At 48.0% G+C, this 26,309-nt stretch overlaps 1 protein-coding gene across 2 annotated transcripts; it reads left to right on the forward strand.

Annotated features, from left to right (window-relative positions):
- Positions 1-1,100: 1,100 nt before the first annotated feature.
- Positions 1,101-25,204, forward strand: LOC135531207 (cullin-4A-like). 2 transcript variants are annotated; one of them, XM_064959327.1, is made up of 19 exons: positions 1,103-1,723; positions 2,296-2,411; positions 6,410-6,513; positions 7,837-7,906; positions 8,010-8,083; positions 8,331-8,493; positions 9,403-9,492; positions 9,606-9,688; positions 9,851-9,918; positions 10,786-10,904; positions 11,603-11,795; positions 12,031-12,246; positions 13,341-13,426; positions 16,799-16,906; positions 17,119-17,232; positions 19,201-19,306; positions 21,150-21,322; positions 23,579-23,731; positions 24,615-25,204. In XM_064959327.1, the coding sequence occupies exons 1-19, from the start codon at positions 1,582-1,584 to the stop codon at positions 24,708-24,710; spliced, it is 2,274 nt and encodes a 757-aa protein (XP_064815399.1). In that variant the 5' UTR covers positions 1,103-1,581; the 3' UTR covers positions 24,711-25,204. The 2 variants fall into 2 exon arrangements, with proteins under 2 accessions (XP_064815400.1, XP_064815399.1); XM_064959328.1 differs by lacking the exons at positions 23,579-23,731; positions 24,615-25,204 and adding an exon at positions 22,974-23,231 and having other exon boundaries at positions 1,101-1,723.
- The last annotated feature ends 1,105 nt before the right edge of the window (positions 25,205-26,309 follow it).

The raw sequence follows: 26,309 nt of genomic DNA on the forward strand, positions 1-26,309 counted from the left end.
TACACAAATGCTTCAAAATTCACAAAAAAATGACATTAGCTGATGAAAATGATCAAATTGAACAAAATGTACAAGATCTCATAAGCCTGTGTTTTACCACAGACCTCATTTTCACAGTTTATCCAAACACCCTACAAAAACTCCATTCATTTCCACATAGGCTTTGTCCTTCGAACCTTGGTGGAGTACCAGGCCTACAAAAATATGCTTGGTCTGTTTCAATAGTGTGTGATTGCGGCCTGCAATCCAGGGCATTCCTTTATGTGGGCACGCCCGCCTGAAGCATTTCATTGGTTAATGCATGAACTTCTCCGTTGAGCATTCCATTAAAACCTGCATGAACACCCCCCCCTCGAGCACCCCATTGGTTACTGCATGAACTTCTCCCATTGAGCATCCCATTAATAGCTGCATGAACGCCACCCCCCCCCCCACACACAAGCATCCCATTGTTTCCTGCATGAACACCCCCTCAAGCACACCATCTTCATGTTTGCATGACACGTTTGATATTCTAGATTTCCTCTGATTGTCTATGCGATGACAAATTGACCAATAGAAGTATAGAGAGGGGTTCCTAAAGATGCAGGAATGCCCACATGCAGGAATGCCCCGAATTGCGGGCTGCAATTACACCTTTCTCATCTGTCCAAGAAAATGAAACCGTTTAAACATGTATAAAATTAGAAACTAAATTTAGAATACTGTACTCTATCATACATTTTAATCTTGGTAATTTTTAGAACAGGGTAAACTGATAAAATCACGATGCACAAATCCTGCACCAATTTATATTATACCAATTTATACACCAATTTATTCCATGATCATATTCCATCATATTTCATGATGAGTCTACATTTGAATAAGAGTTTTATGTGTTATTGATTGTACCTAAACATCCTTTTACATCATGCAAAATCGACAAAAGTCGATGAATTTCACTGAAGTAATTGAATAGGAAATGTAATTGAATAGGAAATGTAATTGGGACCCTTTAAAGATGAACTCTTGTAAAAAACTAAAAAAAGTCAAAATAATGTTGACGTTTCAAACATCACACGGGTAGAATGTGAATCTCCCAAGATGCACTGGTCAAGGGGTGTAGGAAGCCATTTTGTTATGTTTGCTATGTGGCTAGCGCTACATCTCCAGCGGTAGCATAATGATGGATAATTTGAGATTGAATATAGCTTTTAATTTGTTTCACACATGGAAGTCTGAAATATATAACCTTTAATATTTGCCTAATTTTAATACGGGCCAGGGAGGGACGCAGTGGATATACTAAATTATTTGTTTCGCTAACTAAACTAGGCTAGCTAAGGCGTTAGCTTACTTCAACGAAATCTATTTTTCAGTTGTTCGGTTCATCCAAAAGTTACCCTGAGTTTTATGGCTTTGGTCTAGGTATCTACTTTTGTTCAATTGAGGATCGGACTAAGTGGTGCGTCGTAAATGAATTAAGAAACAGGGTCAGAGTTGTATAATCCAACTTTAGGCTCGTTTGAGAGGACGAGTAGAAGTGCCGCTAACGTTAGCTAACAACTCTTCACAACGGCCCTCTGCATTAATCTAATAATGGCAGAAGACATACGGCAGGACAAGAAAGCCAACTTCTCTGCTCTGACGGAGCACAACAACAACGGAGTGACAAAGATTTCTGGCCTGGCCTCCAACAAAACTGGCGCCTCCAAGAAATTAGTCATAAAAAATTTCAAAGGTAACGCGTGCTGAATAGCTAGTTAACGTTAGCTAGCTTGCTACACGTTATTTAGCCGTTTTTCCTGATTATCAACTATCTGTTAGTAATTGGCTAACTAGTTAACTCTACTTATGTAACGTGTAACTCTCCATAATTGGCAGCGTAACTAAAGTTCATATTTGAAAGTTGTCCATGATGGCCAGCTGGGTAGCCTAGGAAGTTTTTAGACCAAGTTAGCTTGTGACATATTTGAAGCAATTGATAGCCATGGCATGAAAACAACAGAATATTCCGTTACAACCTGACCCTGGAAATATTGCTCAACTCTGGTTGTCATCTAGCTAACTTTACCAAGCTAATGACATTCTGGCAGAATAAATAGTTTTTTGCGTTCTATTACAATTTTGACATTTGTTGACTCTGTCCGTGCCAGATGTTTACAAATGGTTGAACATGCAAACAATAGTCAACTGTTTACAAATTAACTTTAAATTTCTCCTCATTTAAATGAGGTACCCAGCTAGAGGCTGGGTCTGTCTAACCGTTTTGCTGTGCCTTGGTGTGGGCGTGACTCTGTTGTGTGTTCCCAGACAGGCCAAAGCTAGCGGACAACTACACTGAGGACACCTGGCTGAAGTTGAGGGATGCGGTAGGAGCCATCCAGAACAGCACCTCCATCAAGTACAACCTAGAGGAACTCTACCAGGTCAGGCCTAAAGCATCAAACATCATACACACAGTTGCACTTTCAGGACATGAAACACATAGTTTGTGGAGAGCTCCAGCCCTTATTGACCTTTCTAAAACATGGGCCTAGTTTATGTGTCCAACGGGCCTCGATGACATGTCTATATCCAAGTCCCAGTGTTTCCATGTGAATAATATGTACCGATATGGGCCCTTTTATTGTCTTCATCTGTATGACACCATTACTCCAGCTGTCTTGTCATGTGACCTGCTGTTGGCCCTTTACTGTCTGTATCCCATTACTCCAGCTGTCTTGTCATGTGACCTGCTGTTTGCCCTTTACTGTCTGTATCTGTGTACCATTACTCCAGCTGTCTTGTCATGTGACCTGCTGTTGGCCCTTTACTGTCTGTATCTGTGTACCATTACTCCAGCTGTCTTGTCATGTGACCTGCTGGTTGCCCTTTACTGTCTGTATCTGTGTACAATTCCTCCAGCTGTCTTGTCATGTGACCTGCTGGTTGCCCAAGCCAGTCTGGGTTGGTGGTGCCAACGGACACCCTATTCCCTATGTGGTGTACTATTTAGGGTATAGGGTGCCATTTGGGACGTTACCCAATTCCAACGGGCAGCAGAGATTGGTCCTAAGACACTATGCCTCTCTAGTCTCAAATTATTGGAGAGGAGAGCTGCTCTATGCCAGCCAGCAGGTTCTGTAGCTCACATCAGCAGTCAGTATACCCAACCACTGTGCTGACCAGTCACTGGCCTGTTGACTTGGCTAACCCTATCACTCTGACCAGTCACTGGCCTGTTGACATGGCTAACCCTATCACTCTGACCAGTCACCTGCCTGTTGACTTGGCTAACCCTATCACTCTGACCAGTCACCAGCCTGTTGACTTGGCTAACCCTATCACTCTGACCAGTCACCAGCCTGTTGACATGGCTAACCCTATCACTCTGACCAGTCACCAGCCTGTTGACATAGCTAACCCTATCACTCTGACCAGTCACCGGCCTGTTGACATGGCTAACCCAACCACTGTGCTGACCAGTCACCGGCCTGTTGACATGGCTAACCCAACCACTGTGCTGACCAGTCACCGGCCTGTTGACATGGCTAACCCAACCACTGTGCTGACCAGTCACCGGCCTGTTGACATGGCTAACCCAACCACTGTGCTGACCAGTCACCGGCCTGTTGACATGGCTAACCCTATCACTCTGACCAGTCACCGGCCTGTTGACATGGCTAACCCAACCACTGTGCTGACCAGTCACCGGCCTGTTGACATGGCTAACCCAACCACTGTGCTGACCAGTCACCGGCCTGTTGACATGGCTAACCCAACCACTGTGCTGACCAGTCACCGGCCTGTTGACATGGCTAACCCTATCACTCTGACCAGTCACCGGCCTGTTGACATGGCTAACCCAACCACTCTGACCAGTCACCAGCCTGTTGACATGGCTAACCCTATCACTCTGACCAGTCACCGGCCTGTTGACATGGCTAACCCTATCACTCTGACCAGTCACCGGCCTGTTGACATAGCTAACCCTGTCACTCTGACCAGTCACCGGCCTGTTGACATGGCTAACCCAACCACTGTGCTGACCAGTCACCGGCCTGTTGACATGGCTAACCCTATCACTCTGACCAGTCACCGGCCTGTTGACATGGCTAACCCAACCACTCTGACCAGTCACCAGCCTGTTGACATGGCTAACCCTATCACTCTGACCAGTCACCGGCCTGTTGACATGGCTAACCCTATCACTCTGACCAGTCACCGGCCTGTTGACATGGCTAACCCTATCACTCTGACCAGTCACCGGCCTGTTGGCATGGCTAACCCTATCACTCTGACCAGTCACCGGCCTGTTGACATGGCTAACCCTATCACTCTGACCAGTCACCGGCCTGTTGACATGGCTAACCCTATCACTCTGACCAGTCACCGGCCTGTTGACATGGCTAACCCTATCACTCTGACCAGTCACCGGCCTGTTGACATGGCTAACCCTATCACTCTGACCAGTCACCGGCCTGTTGACTTGGCTAACCCTATCACTCTGACCAGTCACCGGCCTGTTGACTTGGCTAACCCTATCACTCTGACCAGTCACCGGCCTGTTGACTTGGCTAACCCTATCACTCTGACCAGTCACCGGCCTGTTGACTTGGCTAACCCTATCACTCTGACCAGTCACCGGCCTGTTGACTTGGCTAACCCTATCACTCTGACCAGTCACCGGCCTGTTGACTTGGCTAACCCTATCACTCTGACCAGTCACCGGCCTGTTGACATGGCTAACCCTATCACTCTGACCAGTCACCGGCCTGTTGACTTGGCTAACCCTATCACTCTGACCAGTCACCGGCCTGTTGACTTGGCTAACCCTATCACTCTGACCAGTCACCGGCCTGTTGACTTGGCTAACCCTATCACTCTGACCAGTCACCGGCCTGTTGACTTGGCTAACCCTATCACTCTGACCAGTCACCGGCCTGTTGACTTGGCTAACTCTATCACTCTGACCAGTCACCGGCCTGTTGACATGGCTAACCCTATCACTCTGACCAGTCACCGGCCTGTTGACATGGCTAACCCAACCACTGTGCTGACCAGTCACCGGCCTGTTGACATGGCTAACCCTATCACTCTGACCAGTCACCAGCCTGTTGACATGGCTAACCCTATCACTCTGACCAGTCACCGGCCTGTTGACTTGGCTAACCCAACCACTGTGCTGACCAGTCACTGGCCTGTTGACATGGCTAACCCTATCACTCTGACCAGTCACCAGCCTGTTGACATGGCTAACCCTATCACTCTGACCAGTCACCGGCCTGTTGACTTGGCTAACCCAACCACTGTGCTGACCAGTCACTGGCCTGTTGACATGGCTAACCCTATCACTCTGACCAGTCACCGGCCTGTTGACATGGCTAACCCTATCACTCTGACCAGTCACCGGCCTGTTGACTTGGCTAACCCTATCACTCTGACCAGTCACCGGCCTGTTGACATGGCTAACCCTATCACTCTGACCAGTCACCGGCCTGTTGACATGGCTAACCCAACCACTGTGCTGACCAGTCACCGGCCTGTTGACATGGCTAACCCTATCACTCTGACCAGTCACCAGCCTGTTGACATGGCTAACCCTATCACTCTGACCAGTCACCGGCCTGTTGACTTGGCTAACCCAACCACTGTGCTGACCAGTCACTGGCCTGTTGACATGGCTAACCCTATCACTCTGACCAGTCACCGGCCTGTTGACATGGCTAACCCTATCACTCTGACCAGTCGACAGCCTGTTGACATGGCTAACCCTATCACTCTGACCAGTCACCAGCCTGTTGACATGGCTAACCATATCACTCTGACCAGTCACCGGCCTGTTGACATGGCTAACCCTGTCACTCTGACCAGTCACCGGCCTGTTGACATGGCTAACCCTGTCACTCTGACCAGTCACCGGCCTGTTGACATGGCTAACCCTATCACTCTGACCAGTCACCGGCCTGTTGACATGGCTAACCCTATCACTCTGACCAGTCACCAGCCTGTTGACTTGGCTAACCCTATCACTCTGACCAGTCACCAGCCTGTTGACATGGCTAACCCTATCACTCTGACCAGTCACCAGCCTGTTGACATGGCTAACCCTATCACTCTGACCAGTCACCAGGCTGTTGACATGGCTAACCCTATCACTCTGACCAGTCACCAGCCTGTTGACATGGCTAACCCTATCACTATGACCAGTCACCAGCCTGTTGACATGGCTAACCCTATCACTCTGACCAGTCACCAGCCTGTTGACATGGCTAACCCTATCACTCTGACCAGTCACCAGCCTGTTGACATGGCTAACCCTATCACTCTGACCAGTCACTGGCCTGTTGACTTGGCTAATTCTGTCTTGTAACTTTTCCAGGGAGGGATGACTTACAGAATTGAGGAATACTTAGTATGTTGACCTCTGTCTCCTCTGTTTCAGGCGGTGGAGAACCTGTGTTCCTATAAAGTCTCCCCCACACTGTACAAGCAGCTCCGTCAGGTCTGTGAGGACCATGTCCAGGCCCAGATACATCAGTTCAGGGAATATCCTTTACATTGTGTGTGTCTGTGTCTTTGCGTGTGAAAGTGAGCTCCTATATGTTTGCCAGTGCGTAATGTGTGTATGTTTATTAAAGCCTGTTTGAAAGGTTTTCCTATCGATTTGATGAGAACATCTGTCATTTATGATGCTGCGTGACAGTGGCTCCTCTGAGGAGATAAGCTCGTTTTATAACATTATTGTTATGTTTTTTAATGGTTGATTTGTGTTGCTGCACCTTGTGTTTCTTGGCTATTTACATTGTTTTGTTCACAAGCTACGTTGTTTTTCAATGTTTTGACTTTGCTTCAACTACCAGTGAAGACGTCAGCTACTAGTCAGACTAGCCTACTGTGTTATAAATACTGGCTGGTTCCAACCCTGAATGCTGATTGGCTGACAGCCGTGGTATATCAGACCGGCTAATTATGTTGGTAACCAGTTTATAATAGCAATAAGGCACCTCGGGGGTTTGGGGTATATGGCCACTATACCACGGCTAAGAGCTGTGTCCAGGCACTCTGCGTTGTGCTTAAGGACAGCCCTTAGCTGTGGTATATTGGCCATATACCACACCTCCTCAGTCCTTATTGCTTAAATATCTCACACTACCACACGCTGTGTGGTGGTGTCTCTGTACCAGCTGTGTGGTGGTGTCTCTGTACCAGCTGTGTGGTGGTGTCTCTGTGCCAGCTGTGTGGTGGTGTCTCTGTGCCAGCTGTGCGGTAGTGTCTCTGTGCCAGCTGTGCGGTAGTGTCTCTGTGCCAGCTGTGTGGTAGTGTCTCTGTGCCAGCTGTGCGGTAGTGTCTCTGTGCCAGCTGTGCGGTAGTGTCTCTGTGCCAGCTGTGTGGTAGTGTCTCTGTGCCAGCTGTGCGGTAGTGTCTCTGTGCCATTACGTTTGACATGTTGTTTATTTAGCAGACAGAGATACTTACAGGAGCATTTATGTTTACGGTGCTTTGCTTAATGGCACATAGACATGTTTTTCTCCTAGTCGGCTTGGGGTTTCGAACCAGCGACCTTTCGTTTACTGGCCCCACTCTCCAAACCGTTATGCTACCTGCCGCCCAGGGGGCACCTTGGACATCTTCAGCCAGCTAGCTGCACACAGCGACACACTGCTTGGACTGATGGGAAATAAAACAATAAAACAATCAACATCCCTGTAAAGGGGATCTCTATAAACTACACAGTTTGTAGTCATCAGAAGGTTGTCATGTTTTTTTTAGCCACAACCTGGTGCGAGCCGAGGCCCCGTCCAAAGAGAGAGTGTTTGACTGTTGAGTTTTGATTGAATTGAGGCCCGGTCCTTAACCGTAGCGCCTCACAGAGTCCCTGGACAGCCTGTCTTTCCTGAAGAGGATGAACCGATGTTGGCAGGACCACTGCAGACAGACGGTCAGTCAGACAGCCTTTATCACGACACATTTATTCCGTCTAAGAGGAATGTTGTGTAATGAGTCTAACGTACGTGTGTCATGTGTAACCTGGGTTACCGCAGATCATGATCCGGAGCATCTTTCTGTTCCTGGATCGTACCTATGTGCTCCAGAACTCCCTGCTCCCCTCCATCTGGTAAGGGCCCCGTCCAGCAGCTATTAGGAAGAACACCAACATTCATCCATTCTCGGTGGTGAACCGTTTCTTTCTGTCCTCTGACAGTGTCCGTGTCAGAAATGGAACCCTGTTCACTACTTAGTGCACTACCTTTGACTAGGTCCTCGTTGGGCTAAAAGAGTTCACTGTGTAGGAAGTAGGGTGTCATTTGGGACGCAGACCGTTACTGTTCACCGTCCACCGTGACCGTGTGTGTGTTCCGCAGGGATACCGGGCTGGAACTCTTCCGGAGCCACATCGTGAGCGACGGGGCTGTCCAGGTGCGCACGGTCGACGGGATCCTGGAACAGATCGAACGCGAACGCAACGGAGAGACAGTGGACCGCAGCCTTCTCCGCAGCCTACTGGGCATGCTCTCAGACCTGCAGGTGATTGGTCAATGCTTCATAAGTCTTTACCATTTGGCCAATGACCCAATCAAGTCAAGGCAGTCATTTGCTTGTCATACGAGTGCATTTTCTTAGCAGTGTAGAACTATTGTTCCATAGGCAGATGGTATGTAGATTCTCTGATCTGGTATCATCTATTGTCTCTCTTCTCAGGTCTCTGTAGATTCTCTGATCTGGTATCATCTATTGTCTCTCTCCTCAGGTCTCTGTAGATTCTCTGATCTGGTGTCATCTATTGTCTCTCTCCTCAGGTCTCTGTAGATTCTCTGATCTGGTATCATCTATTGTCTCTCTCCTCAGGTCTCTGTAGATTCTCTGATCTGGTATCATCTATTGTCTCTCTCCTCAGGTCTCTGTAGATTCTCTGATCTGGTATCATCTATTGTCTCTCTCCTCAGGTCTCTGTAGATTCTCTGATCTGGTATCATCTATTGTCTCTCTCCTCAGGTCTCTGTAGATTCTCTGATCTGGTATCATCTATTGTCTCTCTCCTCAGGTCTCTGTAGATTCTCTGATCTGGTATCATCTATTGTCTCTCTCCTCAGGTCTCTGTAGATTCTCTGATCTGGTATCATCTATTGTCTCTCTCCTCAGGTCTCTGTAGATTCTCTGATCTGGTGTCATCTATTGTCTCTCTCCTCAGGTCTCTGTAGATTCTCTGATCTGGTATCATCTATTGTCTCTCTCCTCAGGTCTCTGTAGATTCTCTGATCTGGTATCATCTATTGTCTCTCTCCTCAGGTCTCTGTAGATTATCTGATCTGGTATCATCTATTGTCTCTCTCCTCAGGTCTCTGTAGATTATCTGATCTGGTATCATCTATTGTCTCTCTCCTCAGGTCTCTGTAGATTCTCTGATCTGGTATCATCTATTGTCTCTCTCCTCAGGTGTATAAAGAGTCATTTGAGGAGCGTTTTTTGATGGAGACTAACAGACTGTACGCTGCAGAGGGACAGAGGCTGATGCAGGAACGAGACGTGAGTGACAGCCGTCAACCAAATGCTTTAATTCCATATTATGACCACGCCCATATATAGCTAGCATGCCTGGCTTTCCCCTAGTGACGGTCATAAGTGACGTGTGTGTCCAGGTGCCTGAGTATCTGCATCATGTGGCTCGTCGGTTGGAAGAAGAGAACGATCGTGTCATCAGCTACCTCGACCAGAGCACTCAGTAAGACCCGCCTCTTCCTCCACACCCCTTTAGACTGACAGGCCTGTGCTCCAATCAGAGTACACTAGATCATCTCACAGATTTGAACCACTTTACTTTCTCTTCCACCCCCTCCTCCATCTGTGTTGATCATCTCTCTCTCTCTCTGTTTGTATTCAACAGGAAGCCACTCATCTCTAATGTAGAGAAGCAGCTGCTTGGAGAACACATGACGGCCATCTTACAGAAAGGTATCTATCAGCCGTATGTGATATTGACCCCCCTCCAGGTCTCAGCATTCTGTTAGACGGTAACCGGGTGATATTGACCCCCTCCTCCAGCTCTCAGCATTCTGTTAGACGGTAACCGGGTGATATTGACCCCCTCCTCCAGCTCTCAGCATTCTGTTAGACGGTAACCGGGTGATATTGCTCCCCTCCTCCAGGTCTCAGCATTCTGTTAGACGGTAACCGGGTGATATTGACCCCCTCCTCCAGGTCTCAGCATTCTGTTAGACGGTAACCAGGTGATATTGACCCCCTCCTCCAGCTCTCAGCATTCTGTTAGACTGTAACCGGGTGATATTGACCCCCTCCTCCAGGTCTCAGCATTCTGTTAGACGGTAACCGGGTGATATTGACCCTCTCCTCCAGGTCTCAGCATTCTGTTAGACGGTAACCGGGTGATATTGACCCCCCTCCAGGTCTCGGTATTTTGTTAGACGGTAACCGGGTGATATTGACCCTCTCCTCCAGGTCTCAGCATTCTGTTAGACGGTAACCGGGTGATATTGACCCCCTCCTCCAGGTCTCAGCATTCTGTTAGACGGTAACCGGGTGATATTGACCCCTCCTCCAGGTCTCAGTATTCTGTTAGACGGTAACCGGGTGATATTGACCCCCTCCTCCAGGTCTCAGTATTCTGTTAGACTGTAACCGGGTGATATTGACCCCCTCCTCCAGCTCTCAGCATTCTGTTAGACGGTAACCGGGTGATATTGACCCCCTCCTCCAGCTCTCAGCATTCTGTTAGACTGTAACCGGGTGATATTGACCCCCTCCTCCAGGTCTCAGCATTCTGTTAGACGGTAACCGGGTGATATTGACCCCCTCCTCCAGGTCTCAGCATTCTGTTAGACGGTAACCGGGTGATGGAGCTGGCTCTGCTCTACCAGCTCTTCAGTAAGGTGAAGGGAGGACTCCCCACTCTGCTGCAGCACTGGAGAGACTACATCAAGGTACGCTGTATTCGCTGGCCTCTCGCTCCTCTCGCTCTGTTAGCTCTCGCTCTGGCTCTCTCTCGCTCTGGCTCTCTCGCTCTGGCTCTCTCTCGCCTGGCTCTCTCTCGCTCTGGCTCTCTCTCTCTGGTCTCTCTTCTCTCTGGCTCTCTCTCTCTGGCTCTCTTCTCTCTGGCTCTCTTCTCTGGCTCTCTTCTCGCTGGTCTTCTCTGATCTCGCTCTGGCTCTCTCGCTCTGGCTCTCTCTCTCGCTCTGGCTCTCTCTCGCTCTGGCTCTCTCTCTCGCTCTGGCTCTCTTCTCTCTGGCTCTCTTCTCTCTGGCTCTCTTTCTCTGCTCTCTTCTCTCTGGCTCTTCTCTCTGGCTCTCTTCTCTCTGGCTCTCTTCTCTCTGGCTCTCTTCTCTCTGGCTCTCTTCTCTCTGGCTCTCTTCTCTCTGGCTCTCTTCTCTCTGGCTCTCTTCTCTCTGGCTCTCTTCTCTCTGGCTCTCTTCTCTCTGGCTCTCTTCTCTCTGGCTCTCTTCTCTCTGGCTCTCTTCTCTCTGGCTCTCTTCTCTCTGGCTCTCTTCTCTCTGGCTCTCTTCTCTCTGGCTCTCGCTCTCTTCTCTCTGGCTCTCGCTCTGGCTCTCTGGCTCTCTCTTTTTCTACTCTCACTCAGAATCACTTCTATTGATTCCAGTCTCACTGAGATGTCTCCTAACAGAGTTTTGGTGGTGAGATTGTGGGCACCCCAGAGAAGGATAAGGACATGGTTCAAGACCTGTTGGACTTTAAGGATAAGATGGACAACGTGGCCCAGGGCTGTTTCAACAGAAACGAGAGCTTCATCAACGCTATGAAGGAGGCCTTTGAAGCTTTCATCAACAACAGACCCAACAAACCTGCTGAACTCATCGGTGAGGACAAGACCGCTGTGTGTGTGCAAAGAGTCAGGGCAGGAGATGTTTAAAGGCACCTGGAATCTTAAAACGATGTGCCATTGCTTAAAATACCAGTCAGAGGTTCCACGCCAGTTATGAGTGTTTCCTGTTATAACTATAACTAACTAATATAACTGTAACTAACTAATATAACTAATATGAGTGTTTCCTGCATGTTTTATCTAACTGGCGGTGTCCCATCTCTGCACAGCGAAGTACGTGGACTGTAAATTGAGGGCGGGCAACAAGGAAGCTACCGAGGAGGAAATGGAGAGAATTCTAGACAAGATCATGATCATCTTCCGCTTCATCCACGGGAAGGATGTGTTCGAGGCCTTTTATAAGAAGGACCTGGCCAAACGCCTGCTGGTGGGGAAGAGTGCCTCCGTGGACGCTGAGAAGTCCATGCTGTCCAAACTCAAACACGGTAAGCTGTCCAAACTCAAACACGGTAAGCTGTCCAAACTCAAACACGGTAAGCTGTCCAAACTCAAACACGGTAAGCTGTCCAAACTCAAACACGGTAAGCTGTCCAAACTCAAACACGGTAAGCTGTCCAAACTCAAACACGGTAAGCTGTCCAAACTCAAACACGGTACGATGACAGGAGATACAATGCAGTGATCTCCAAAATCACAACCTTTGTCACCATCACATGTTATGGTATCTGTGTTGTGGCGGGCTTTGTCTGAGGGTAGGGACTTAAAACTAGATTTTTGGTCTAGCAGCCACTCCAGTTTTATTACCAGACAAAATATTGTTTTATTTAAAAAAACTAAATGAATGAACGTGTTTTTTAATGTTTCAGAAACAAATGTATTACTAGTAACAAGTGATGTGGTATAGGGCTAATCATTTTTAACTAACTTTTTAAAAAAACAAAAAAACATCACAGATGAGACATGTTAAGCTGCCCCTTTAAGGGTGCCCGGTTACCATGGCAACGGTGGTAACATGGCTGGTGATCTACCCACCAACAGATAGTCTCTACCCACCAATGTCGAAATCTACCCGCATTTGGCGAGTGTGTTTATTTTAGTGGGGTAATGTCAAATGTCCAGATGCTGATTGTTGCCTCAGCAGTGAAGTTGGCCCATCGGTGGTTTGTCACTACCTCTGCTGTGTGACTGTAGAAACACCACCACAGTTACCAGGTCATGCAATGTGTTTAAGCAGTAAGGCCCGTAGGAGGTGTGGAATATGGCCAATACACCAAGGCTAAGGGCTGTTCTTAAGCACGACGCAGCATGGAGTGCCTGGATACAGCCCTTAGCCGTGGTATATTGGCCATATACCCCAAAACCCTGAGGTTCCTTATTGCTATTATAAACTGGTAACAAATGTAATTAGAGCAGTAAAAATACATGTTTTATCATACCCGTGGAATATGATCTGATATACCCTGGCTGTCAGCCAATCAGCATTCAGCGCTCGAACCACCCAGCTTATAATACTCTATAAAAACTTGTTAACAGAAAGTGGGTGTGATGGTTTGTGACTTCCTGCTTCCTGTCCCTGCAGAGTGTGGAGCGGCCTTCACCAGTAAGCTGGAGGGGATGTTTAAGGACATGGAGCTCTCCAAAGACGTTATGATCCAGTACAAGCAGGTAAACACAGACTCGTCGACGTCACTATAGTACTCACTGTAGTATACATTTACCACCAGTGAATCATCTGACTTGAGGCCATGTTGTCGTCACTCCTCCGTGACGCTCGTCCCTCAACCAATCTGTCTTGTAGGGACGTGGAACTCGTATTTGAATATTTAGTGTCCGTTATTTTTCAAAAACATAACAGAAGGAAAGGAAACGGGTAGCCGTCTCCTGGACAAGTTGTGTGTCAGGACGTTGGTTGCTAGTGCCGTGACTTTCAGCTGTGGAGCTGTTGTCGCTAGCTAGCTTACTGACATGGCTACAGTTGAAGTCGGATACACGGAGGTTGGAGTCATTGAAACTTGTTTTTCAACCACTTCAAAAAGTTCTTGTTAACCAACTATAGTTTTGGCAAGTTGGTTAGGACATCTACTTTGTGCATCACACAAGTTATTTTTCTAACAATTGTTTACAAACAGATTATTTCACTTTTTAATTCACTGTATCACATTTCCAGTGGGTCGGAAGTTTACATACACTAAGTTGACTGTGCCTTTAAACAGCTTGGAACATTCCAGAAAATTATGTCATGGTTTTAGAAGCTTCTGATAGGCTAATTTACATTATTTGAGTCAATTGGAGGTTTCCCTGTGGATGTATTTCAAGGCCTACCTTCAAACTCCGTGCCACTTTGCTTGACGACATGGGAAAATCAATAGATATCAGCCAAGACCTCAGAAAAAAATAATTGTAGACCTCCAGAAGTCTGGTGTATCCTTGGGAGCAATTTCCAAACACCTGAAGGTACCACGTTCATCTGTACAAACAATAGCTTGCAAGTATAAACACCATGGGACCACGCAGCCGTCATACCGCTCAGGAAGGAGATGTGTTCTGTCTCCTAGAGATGAATGCACTTTTGTGTGAAAAGTGCAAATCAATCCCACAACAACAGCAAAAGACCTTGTGAAGATGCTGGAGGAAACAGGTACAAAAGTATCTATATCCACAGTAAAATATGTCCTATATCGACACCCTGAAAGGCCGCTCAGCAAGGAAGAAGCCGCTGCTCCAAAACCGCCATAAAAAAAAGACTACGGTTTGCAACGGCACATGGGGACAAAGATCGTACTTTTTTGGAGAAATGTCCTCTGGTCTTATGAAACACAAATCGAACTGTTTGGCCATAATGACCATCGTTATGTTTGGAGGAAAAATAGGGATGCTTGCAAGCCGAAGAACACCATCCCAACCGTGAAGCACGGGGGTGGCAGCATCATGTTGTGGGGGTGCTTTGCTGCAGGAGGGACTGGTTCGCTTCACAAAATAGATGGCGTCACGAGGGAGGAAAATTATGTGGATATATTGAAGCAACATCTCAAGACATCAGTCAGGAAGTTAAAGCTTGGTCGCAAATGGGTCTTCCAAATGGACAATGACCCCAAGCATACTTCCAAAGTTGTGGCAAAATGGCTGAAGGACAATAAAGTCAAGGTATTGGAGTGGCCATCACAAAGCCCTGACCTCAATCCCATAGAAAATGTGTGGGCAGAACTGAAAAAGCATGTGCGAGCAAGGAGGCCTACAAACCTGACTCAGTTACACCAGCTCTGTCAGGAGGAATGGGCCAAAATTCCCCCAACTTATTGTGGAAGCTTGTGGAAGGTTACCCGAAACATTTGACCCAAGTTAAACAATTTAAAGGCAATGCTACCAAATACTAATTGAGTGTTTGTAAACTTCTGACCCACTGGGAATGTGATGAAAGAAATAAAAGCTGAAATAAATCACTCTACTATTATTCTGACATTTCACATTCTTAAAATAACCTAGGACAGGGAATTTTTACTAGGATTAAATGTCAGGAATTGTGAAAAACCGAATTTAAATATATTTGGCTATGGTGTCGTGTAAACTTCCGACTTCAACTGTGTGTGTGTCAGCTGTACAACTGAAATGTGTCTTCTAACCCAACCTCTCTGAATCAGAGAGAGGTGCTGGGGGGGGGCATTTTGTTAGTTTAGATTGATTCGGAAAGCTTTGTGGCAGAAATGGGATTTTCTCATGTTAGACAGCAAATTGTAGCCAAACTGCTTTGGAGCTATCCCATTAGCTTATTGTAGCTAAACTGCTTTGGAGCTATCCCATTAGCTTATTGTAGCCAAACTGCTTTGGAGCTATCCCATTAGCTTATTATAGCTAAGCTGCTTTGGAGCTATCCCGTTAGCTTATTGTAGCCAAACTGCTTTGGAGCTATCCCATTAGCTTATTATAGCTAAGCTGCTTTGGAGCTATCCCGTTAGCTTATTGTAGCCAAACTGCTTTGGAGCTATCCCATTAGCTTATTGTAGCTAAGCTGCTTTGGAGCTATCCCATTAGCTTATTGTAGCTAAGCTGCTTTGGAGCTATCCCATTAGCTTATTGTAGCCAAACTGCTTTGGAGCTATCCCATTAGCTTATTATAGCTAAGCTGCTTTGGAGCTATCCCGTTAGCTTATTGTAGCCAAACTGCTTTGGAGCTATCCCATTAGCTTATTGTAGCTAAGCTGCTTTGGAGCTATCCCATTAGCTTATTGTAGCTAAGCTGCTTTGGAGCTATCCCATTAGCTTATTGTAGCTAAGCTGCTTTGGAGCTATCCCATTAGCTTATTGTAGCCAAACTGCTTTGGAGCTATCCCATTAGCTTATTGTAGCTAAACTGCTTTGGAGCTATCCCATTAGCTTATTGTAGCTAATCTGCTTTGGAGCTATCCCATTAGCTTATTGTAGCTAAACTGCTTTGGAGCTATCCCATTAGCTTATTGTAGCTAAACTGCTTTGGAGCTATCCCATTAGCTTATTGTAGCTAAACTGCTTTGGAGCTATCCCATTAGCTTATTATAGCCAAACTGCTTTGGAGCTATCCCATTAGCTTATTGTAGCTAAACTGCTTTGGAGCTATCCCATTAGCTTATTATAGCCAAACTGCTTTGGAGCTATCCCAGTAGCCTTTTGCGAGGTAAGAGATCTGTGCAGTCACAAACAACGCTCTATCGGATGTAAGAAAATGCAGTGACAAAAGATGACACTCAATCGTTGAAACGGGTTCATACCAATATGGGAAGATAAAGGACACAAACACTGAGCGATATTACTACTGTAATATATCGATTTACCACAGAGAATCATGTGTAACAACTCTACCAATTGGGGCAGTCCAATGATGTGTTGACATTTGTTCCCAGATGGATTCAAATGATTTCTTGAATTAAGGAATTCTCAATGTACACCATTTTCCCAAAAAATTGTCTCACACAACAGGACATTAATCTATTTTATTCCGGTATTCAACAAGGTTGTGTCCACCAGTACATGAATGAATTGAATCAGGTTGTCTGTCTCCCCCAGTACACCCAGAACCAGAGTGAACCCAGCCAGCTGGAGCTAACAGTCAACATCCTCACCATGGGCTACTGGCCCTCCTACACTCCTATGGAGGTCCACCTGCCCCCTGAGGTATGTCTGTCTGTGTGTGGTTGTGTGGTGTGTATGCTAGGTTTTATGAAGCCTATATAAAGTTTCTCTCGCCCCCCCCCCTCCTCCTCACTCTTCCCCCTCGCTCCCTCCTCGCTCTTCCCCCTCGCTCCCTCCTCGCTCTTCCCCCTCGCTCCCTCCTCGCTCTTCCCCCTCCCTCCTCGTTCCCTCCCTCGCTCTTTCCCCCCTCCCAGATGGTGAAGCTCCAGGAGGTATTCAAGCTGTTCTATCTGGGGAAACACAGTGGCAGGAAGCTCCAGTGGCAGCCCACCCTGGGCCACGCTGTTCTGAAGACTGAGTTTAAAGAGGTGAGACTGAAAGGTTTCCCGAGAACAGTGCTTCTCTGGTCCTCAAATACCCACAAAGTTAAATATGCTGGGATACAATAGAAATGGTAGGTGAGGACCAGAGCAAACACTGTCCTAGAAGATGGGCGGCATTCTTTGAAATGTCAAATTTCTAATGCGTCTTTTACCAAGGAGCTGCAGGTGTCTCTGTTCCAGACGTGTCTCTGTGTCTCTGTTCCAGACGTGTCTCTAACTGTGTGTCTCTGTTCCAGACGTGTCTCTAACTGTGTCTCTGTTCCAGACGTGTCTCTAACTGTGTCTCTGTTCCAGACGTGTCTCTGTGTCTCTGTTCCAGACGTGTCTCTAACTGTGTCTCTGTTCCAGACGTGTCTCTAACTGTGTCTCTGTTCCAGACGTGTCTCTAACTGTGTCTCTGTTCCAGACGTGTCTCTAACTGTGTCTCTGTTCCAGACGTGTCTCTAACTGTGTCTCTGTTCCAGACGTGTCTCTAACTGTGTCTCTGTTCCAGACGTGTCTCTGTGTCTCTGTTCCAGACGTGTCTCTGTGTCTCTGTTCCAGACGTGTCTCTCTGTGTCTCTGTTCCAGACGTGTCTCTGTGTCTCTGTTCCAGACGTGTCTCTGTGTCTCTGTTCCAGACGTGTCTCTGTGTCTCTGTTCCAGACGTGTCTCTAACTGTGTCTCTGTTCCAGACGTGTCTCTGTGTCTCTGTTCCAGACGTGTCTCTGTGTCTCTGTTCCAGACGTGTCTCTGTGTCTCTGTTCCAGACGTGTCTCTGTGTCTCTGTTCCAGACGTGTCTCTGTGTCTCTGTTCCAGACTGTGTCTCTGTGTCTCTGTGTCTCTGTTCCAGACGTGTCTCTAACTGTGTCTCTGTTCCAGACGTGTCTCTAACTGTGTCTCTGTTCCAGACGTGTCTCTAACTGTGTCTCTGTTCCAGACGTGTCTCTAACTGTGTCTCTGTTCCAGACGTGTCTCTAACTGTGTCTCTGTTCCAGACGTGTCTCTAACTGTGTCTCTGTTCCAGACGTGTCTCTAACTGTGTCTCTGTTCCAGACGTGTCTCTAACTGTGTCTCTGTTCCAGACGTGTCTCTCTAACTGTGTCTCTGTTCCAGACGTGTCTCTAACTGTGTCTCTGTTCCAGACGTGTCTCTAACTGTGTCTCTGTTCCAGACGTGTCTCTAACTGTGTCTCTGTTCCAGACGTGTCTCTCTAACTGTGTCTCTGTTCCAGACGTGTCTCTAACTGTGTCTCTGTTCCAGACGTGTCTCTAACTGTGTCTCTGTTCCAGACGTGTCTCTGTTCCAGACGTGTCTCTAACTGTGTCTCTGTTCCAGACGTGTCTCTGTGTCTCTGTTCCAGACGTGTCTCTGTGTCTCTGTTCCAGACGTGTCTCTAACTGTGTCTCTGTTCCAGACGTGTCTCTGTGTCTCTGTTCCAGACGTGTCTCTGTGTCTCTGTTCCAGACGTGTCTCTGTGTCTCTGTTCCAGACGTGTCTCTGTGTCTCTGTTCCAGACGTGTCTCTGTGTCTCTGTTCCAGACGTGTCTCTAACTGTGTCTCTGTTCCAGACGTGTCTCTAACTGTGTCTCTGTTCCAGACGTGTCTCTAACTGTGTCTCTGTTCCAGACGTGTCTCTAACTGTGTCTCTGTTCCAGACGTGTCTCTAACTGTGTCTCTGTTCCAGACGTGTCTCTAACTGTGTCTCTGTTCCAGACGTGTCTCTAACTGTGTCTCTGTTCCAGACGTGTCTCTGTTCCAGACGTGTCTCTGTGTCTCTGTTCCAGACGTGTCTCTGTATCTCTGTTCCAGACGTGTCTCTAACTGTGTCTCTGTTCCAGACGTGTCTCTAACTGTGTCTCTGTTCCAGACGTGTCTCTGTGTCTCTGTTCCAGACGTGTCTCTGTGTCTCTGTTCCAGACGTGTCTCTGTGTCTCTGTTCCAGACGTGTCTCTAACTGTGTCCGTCTACAGGGTAAGAAGGAGCTGCAGGTGTCTCTGTTCCAGACGTTGGTGCTATTGATGTTCAACGAGGGGGAGGAGTTCAGCGTGGAGGAGATCAAATCAGCCACTGGCATAGGTACAGCTTCTCCCTCTGTCTGTCTTCATAGGTACAGCTTCTCCCCCTGTCTGTCTTCATAGGTACAGCTTGTCCTGTCTGTCTGTCTTCATAGGTACAGCTTGTCCTGTCTGGCTGTCTTCATAGGTACAGCTTGTCCCTCTGTCTGTCTGTCTTCATAGGTACAGCTTGTCCTGTCTGGCTGTCTTCATAGGTACAGCTTCTCCCCTCTGTCTGTCTTCATAGGTACAGCTTGTCCCCTCTGCCTGTCTTCATAGGTACAGCTTCTCCCTCTGTCTGTCTTCATAGGTACAGCTTGTCCCTCTGTCTGTCTTCATAGGTACAGCTTCTCCCTCTGTCTGTCTGTCTTCATAGGTACAGCTTCTCCCCTCTGCCTGTCTTCATAGGTACAGCTTCTCCCCTCTGTCTGTCTGTCTGTCTGTCTTCATAGGTACAGCTTCTCCCCTCTGTCTGTCTTCATAGGTACAGCTTGTCCCTCTGTCTGTCTGTCTTCATAGGTACAGCTTCTCCCTCTGTCTGTCTGTCTTCATAGGTACAGCTTCTCCCCTCTGTCTGTCTTCATAGGTACAGCTTGTCCTGTCTGGCTGTCTTCATAGGTACAGCTTGTCCCTCTGTCTGTCTGTCTTCATAGGTACAGCTTCTCCATCTGTCTGTGTGTCTTCATAGGTACAGCTTCTCCCCTCTGTCTGTCTTCATAGGTACAGCTTGTCCTGTCTGGCTGTCTTCATAGGTACAGCTTGTCCCTCTGTCTGTCTGTCTTCATAGGTACAGCTTCTCCCTCTGTCTGTCTTCATAGGTACAGCTTCTCCCCCTGTCTGTGTTTCTTCATAGGTACAAAAAGGTCTGGTCCTTTCCTTAGATGAATCTAACTCCTCTCCTTATTTATCTCTAGTTTAGATTGATTCTGATCCCCTTCAGCCAATGCCAATGGTGGCAGCTCGTGTTACTGGGCTCTGACACAATGAAAAAGACATTAGACTGATTTTACAATGTACCAACATTTAAACATTAACATGTAGTCTTGCTCTTCATTGTAACCAGAGGGCTAATAATAATATGCATGCCAGTCTCTCTTGGCTGAGAGTTGAGGAAACACTGACTGCATTACTTCTTGTTTTTATAAAAACACATTGTGTTGGAAATTCCAAATGGTTTGCTTCGTCAACTTACACCAGACGTGCCACCAGGGGTCTTTTCAGAGTCCCCAGGTCCAGAACAAATGACAAGTACAGTATTATACAGAGCCATGACTGCATGGAACTCTTCTGTCTTATGGAGAGCAAGTGGACAGCAACCCAACAAATTAAGCAACGGCACCTCGCCTCTCCCCATGTGACCTCGAGCAATACGCTCTTTTGTGGTTATGAAACATTTCTGGGCTCTTATTTCTGCTCATGAAACATGGAACCAACACTTGTTGCGTTTTATTTTTTGTTCAGTATCGAAAAAGAAAAATAAGTACAGGACTTCGAGAGCGACCCTGCGGTACACCACACTTTACATGTTTGGCATTAGAGAAGGTTCTATTAGATTGCCATATCACAGGTCTTTCTCAACAACAGGTTAGGGTCAATAATATCAAAGGATGCACTGAATTCTAACAGTACAGCTCCTGCAGTCTTATCCATTTCTTTTAACCTGTCATCGGTATTTCGTGTCAGTGCCGTCCGTACATGTTGAGTGCCCTTCTAATCACCTCTATTTCTCTTCTACATTAATCTCATTGCGTATTTGGGGTTAATAACATTTTGGCTCATTCATGAAATGCATGTCATTTCTCCAGTTGAACTTGATGTATATGGAAGTAGTGTAACTGTGATCTGTGTCCCCGTTCCGTCCCCAGAGGAGGGTGAGTTGAGGCGTACCCTGCAGTCTCTGGCCTGTGGGAAGGCGCGCGTCCTCAATAAGAGTCCCCGGGGGAAGGACATAGAAGACGGAGACCGCTTCAACTTCAACAACGACTTCAGACACAAACTGTTCCGCATCAAGATCAACCAGATTCAGATGAAGGAAACGGTAGGGTTAACACCTCTCTGTCTCTGTGAAGGAAACGGTAGGGTTAACATCTCTATGTCTCTGTGAAGGAAACGGTAGGGTTAACACCTCTCTGTCTCTGTGAAGGAAACGGTAGGGTTAACACCTCTCTGTCTCTGTGAAGGAAATGGTAGGGTTAACATCTCTATGTCTCTGTGAAGGAAACGGTAGGGTTAACATCTCTATGTCTCTGTGAAGGAAACGGTAGGGTTAACACCTCTCTCTGTCTCTGTGAAGGAAACGGTAGGGTTAACACCTCTCTGTCTCTGTGAAGGAAACGGTAGGGTTAACACCTCTCTCTGTCTCTGTGAAGGAAACGGTAGGGTTAACATCTGTCTCTGTGAAGGAAACGGTAGGGTTAACACCTCTCTGTCTCTGTGAAGGAAACGGTAGGGTTAACACCTCTCTGTCTCTGTGAAGGAAACAGTAGGGTTAACACCTGTCTCTGTGAAGGAAACGGTAGGGTTAACACCTCTCTCTGTCTCTGTGAAGGAAACGGTAGGGTTAACACCTCTCTCTGTCTCTGTGAAGGAAACGGTAGGGTTAACACCTCTCTGTCTCTGTGAAGGAAACAGTAGGGTTAACACATGTCTCTGAGAAGGAAACGGTAGGGTTAACACCTCTCTCTGTCTCTGTGAAGGAAACGGTAGGGTTAACACCTCTGTCTCTGTGAAGGAAACGGTAGGGTTAACACCTCTGTCTCTGTGAAGGAAACGGTAGGGTTAACACCTCTCTCGGTCTCTGTGAAGGAAACGGTAGGGTTAACACCTCTCTCTGTCTCTGTGAAGGAAATGATAGGGTTAACGCCTCTCTCTGTGAAGGAAACGGTAGGGTTAACATCTCTCTCTGTGAAGGAAACGGTAGGGTTAACATCTCTCTCTCTCTGAAGGAAACGGTAGGGTTAACACCTCTGTCTCTGTGAAGGAAACGGTAGGGTTAACACCTGTCTCTGTGAAGGAAACGGTACATTGTCAAGTCTGTGCCTGCCTGTTGAACAGAAAGGGGTGCTGACTCTAATCCTTGTGTCTGTTATATCAGACTAATTCATCCATATAATGGTGCTTTCCACTGAGGGTTGACACTCCAGGTTCCCGTCATGTATATCTTATTGCCTAAGTTTTGAGTTCCTCCCTTGCCCATCATTGGAGGAAGTGTGGCCATCATGCATTCACACAGTCAACTCTCCAGTTGGAGTCATTTTATTCAGGAAGTGAAACGTTCACAGAAAATAAATGGTGAATTACATACACTTGTGTTGGTTGTGTGTCCAGGTTGAAGAGCAGGTGACCACCACAGAGCATGTGTTGATGTTTCTGTGTGTGTGTGTCCAGGTTGAAGAGCAGGTGACCACCACAGACAGTGTGTGTGTTGATGTTTCTGTGTGTGTGTGTCCAGGTAGAGGAGCAGGTGACCACCACAGAGCGTGTGTTGATGTGTGTGTGTGTGTGTCCAGGTAGAGGAGCAGGTGACCACCACAGAGCGTGTGTTGATGTTTCTGTGTGTGTGTGTCCAGGTAGAGGAGCAGGTGACCACCACAGAGCGTGTGTTGATGTGTCTGTGTGTGTGTGTCCAGGTAGAGGAGCAGGTGACCACCACAGAGCGTGTGTTGATGTTTCTGTGTGTGTGTGTCCAGGTAGAGGAGCAGGTGAGCACCACAGAGCGTGTGTTGATGTTTCTGTGTGTGTGTGTCCAGGTAGAGGAGCAGGTGACCACCACAGAGCGTGTGTTGATGTGTCTGTGTGTGTGTCCAGGTAGAGGAGCAGGTGACCACCACAGAGCGTGTGTTGATGTTTCTGTGTGTGTGTGTCCAGGTAGAGGAGCAGGTGACCACCACAGAGCGTGTGTTGATGTGTCTGTGTGTGTGTGTCCAGGTTGAAGAGCAGGTGACCACAGACAGAGCGTGTGTTGATGTTTCTGTGTGTGTGTGTCCAGGTTGAAGAGCAGGTGAACACCACAGACAGAGCGTGTGTTGATGTTTCTGTGTGTGTGTGTCCAGGTAGAGGAGCAGGTGACCACCACAGAGCGTGTGTTGATGTTTCTGTGTGTGTGTGTCCAGGTAGAGGAGCAGGTGAGCACCACAGAGCGTGTGTTGATGTTTCTGTGTGTGTGTGTCCAGGTAGAGGAGCAGGTGACCACCACAGAGCGTGTGTTGATGTTTCTGTGTGTGTGTGTCCAGGTAGAGGAGCAGGTGACCACCACAGAGCGTGTGTTGATGTTTCTGTGTGTGTGTGTGTCCAGGTAGAGGAGCAGGTGAGCACCACAGAGCGTGTGTTTCAGGACAGACAGTACCAGATCGACGCGGCCGTTGTCCGCATCATGAAGATGAGGAAAACCCTGGGCCACAACCTGTTGGTGTCGGAATTATACAACCAGCTCAAGTTCCCCGTCAAGGTACTCTTTCATTTTCTCTCTCTCTCTCTCTCTCTCTCTCTCTCTCTCTCTCTCTCTCTGTCTCTGTCTCTGTCTCTCTCTCTGTCTCTCTCTCTGTCTCTCTCTCTCTCTCTCTCTCTCTCTCTGTCTCTGTCTCTCTCTCTCTGTCTCTGTCTCTCTCTCTGTCTCTCTCTCTGTCTCTCTCTCTGTCTCTCTCTCTGTCTCTCTCTCTGTCTCTCTCTCTGTCTCTCTCTCTGTCTCTGTCTCTCTCTCTGTCTCTCTCTCTGTCTCTCTCTCTGTCTCTCTCTCTCTCTCTCTCTCTCTGTCTCTCTCTCTCTCTCTCTCTCTGTCTCTCTCTCTGTCTCTCTCTCTGTCTCTCTCTGTCTCTCTCTCTGTCTCTGTCTCTCTCTCTGTCTCTCTCTCTCTCTCTCTCTCTGTCTCTCTCTCTCTCTCTCTCGTTGCTTTTGTTCTTTTTTCCTACCCTGAAATATAGTCACATCAAACAGTCATTCACATCAAGTAAACTGCACTGTACACCCTCAGCTCTAAGCTGCATATGCCCTTCAGTGCCATTCCTCTGTGTGTTCTCTCTCCTCTGTGTGTTCTCTCTCCTCTGTGTGTTCTCTCTCCTCTGTGTGTTCTCTCTCCTCTGTGTGTTTTCTCTCTCCTCTGTGTGTTTTCTCTCTCTGTGTGTTTTCTCTCTCTGTGTGTTTTCTCTCCTCTGTGTGTTCTCTCTCTCTGCTCTGTGTGTTCTCTCTCTCTGCTCTGTGTGTGTTCTCTCTCTCTGCTCTGTGTGTGTTCTCTCTCTCTGCTCTGTGTGTGTTCATTCCTCTGTGTGTGTTCATTCCTCTGTGTGTGTTCATTCCTCTGTGTGTGTTCATTCCTCTGTGTGTTCTCTCCTCAGCCTGGAGACCTGAAGAAGCGGATTGAGTCGCTGATTGACAGAGACTACATGGAGAGAGACAAGGAGAGTCCCAACCAGTACCACTATGTGGCCTGAGGGGGGTGCCTCCTCCACCCCTCCGGTGCCCTGCCAGTGGGCTCAGCGAGTCAGAATCAGCTGGCCCTGATATAGCCCCATCTCTCCTTGAACTGCTCCACCCCCTCACTGCCCCCCCCCTGCTTCTGGGGCCAGCTCTGAGAGGGCCAGTCTGGAGGCCAGAGCCCAACCTGGTCCAACACCACCCTCATTGGGGGACTCAGAGCAGGCTGTGTCCTGGGGCTGGAGGAGTCTGTCTGGTGGGTGGAAGGCCGGCCGGCACACATCATCCGCTGACGACGCTAACAACGAGAACAACGTAGAACTTTCTCAAATGTGTTGTTTTGGGAGGGGGAGGGGTCTGTCCACATCTGTCTCCGTCTCAGTTCCACTGTAGTTTAGCTCCTGTTGATTATTCAGGTTGTTTCTGTGAGATAACAACATGTACCGGCCTGGGGTAACACTGTGGCAGTGTTGTCAGACAGGGTACAGGAACAGGTTGGGGGGGGGGGGGGGGGGGGGTTCACATGGATACCGATTACAAGGAGTGACGAGGGGAGGGATGCTTTTGGGTCGGGGGACACTCTCTCCTGTATTTTGACCAACACTTTCCACGCTCTGAATTTTGTAGACCAGATTGTATTCTTTGTAAGAGAGAGAAAGGAAACATTAATAAATTGATATTTAATGAAGAGTTAATTCATGGTGTGAACATAAATGGATTGAGTAGTTGTGTGTAACATAGTGGTGTGACTGAGTAGTTGGTTGACCCTGTGAGAAGAAATCCTCGACTGAATCTCAAGTTTTCTCTGTTAATCCTTTCAACTGTGTTCACCAACATGATGTTTCTGTGTGTCTATGGAGGGAGCTACAGGCTGACAGGGCATGACTCTAGGCCAGGCTACAGGCTGACAGGGCCAGGCTATAGGCTGACAGGGCATGACTCTAGGCCAGGCTATAGGCTGACAGGGCATGACTCTAGGCCAGGCTATAGGCTGACAGGGCATGACTCTAGGCCAGGCTACAGGCTGACAGGGCCAGGCTACAGGCTGACAGTGCATGGCTCTAGGCCAGGCTATAGGCTGACAGGGCCAGGCTACAGGCTGACAGTGCATGGCTCTAGGCCAGGCTATAGGCTGACAGGGCCAGGCTACAGGCTGACAGGGCATGACTCTAGGCCAGGCTACAGGCTGACAGGGCATGACTCTAGGCCAGGCTACAGGCTGACAGTGCCAGGCTACAGGCTGACAGTGCATGGCTCTAGGCCAGGCTATAGGCTGACAGGGCCAGGCTACAGGCTGACAGTGCATGGCTCTAGGCCAGGCTATAGGCTGACAGGGCCAGGCTACAGGCTGACAGGGCATGACTCTAGGCCAGGCTACAGGCTGACAGGGCATGACTCTAGGCCAGGCTACAGGCTGACAGTGCCAGGCTACAGGCTGACAGTGCATGGCTCTAGGCCAGGCTACAGGCTGACAGTGCATGGCTCTAGGCCAGGCTACAGGCTGACAGTGCATGGCTCTAGGCCAGGCTACAGGCTGACAGGGCATGACTCTAGGCCAGGCTACAGGCTGACAGTGCATGGCTCTAGGCCAGGCTACAGGCTGACAGTGCATGGCT

Source organism: Oncorhynchus masou, unplaced genomic scaffold (assembly GCF_036934945.1).
Source record: "Oncorhynchus masou masou isolate Uvic2021 unplaced genomic scaffold, UVic_Omas_1.1 unplaced_scaffold_1554, whole genome shotgun sequence".
Lineage (NCBI taxonomy): Eukaryota > Metazoa > Chordata > Actinopteri > Salmoniformes > Salmonidae > Oncorhynchus > Oncorhynchus masou.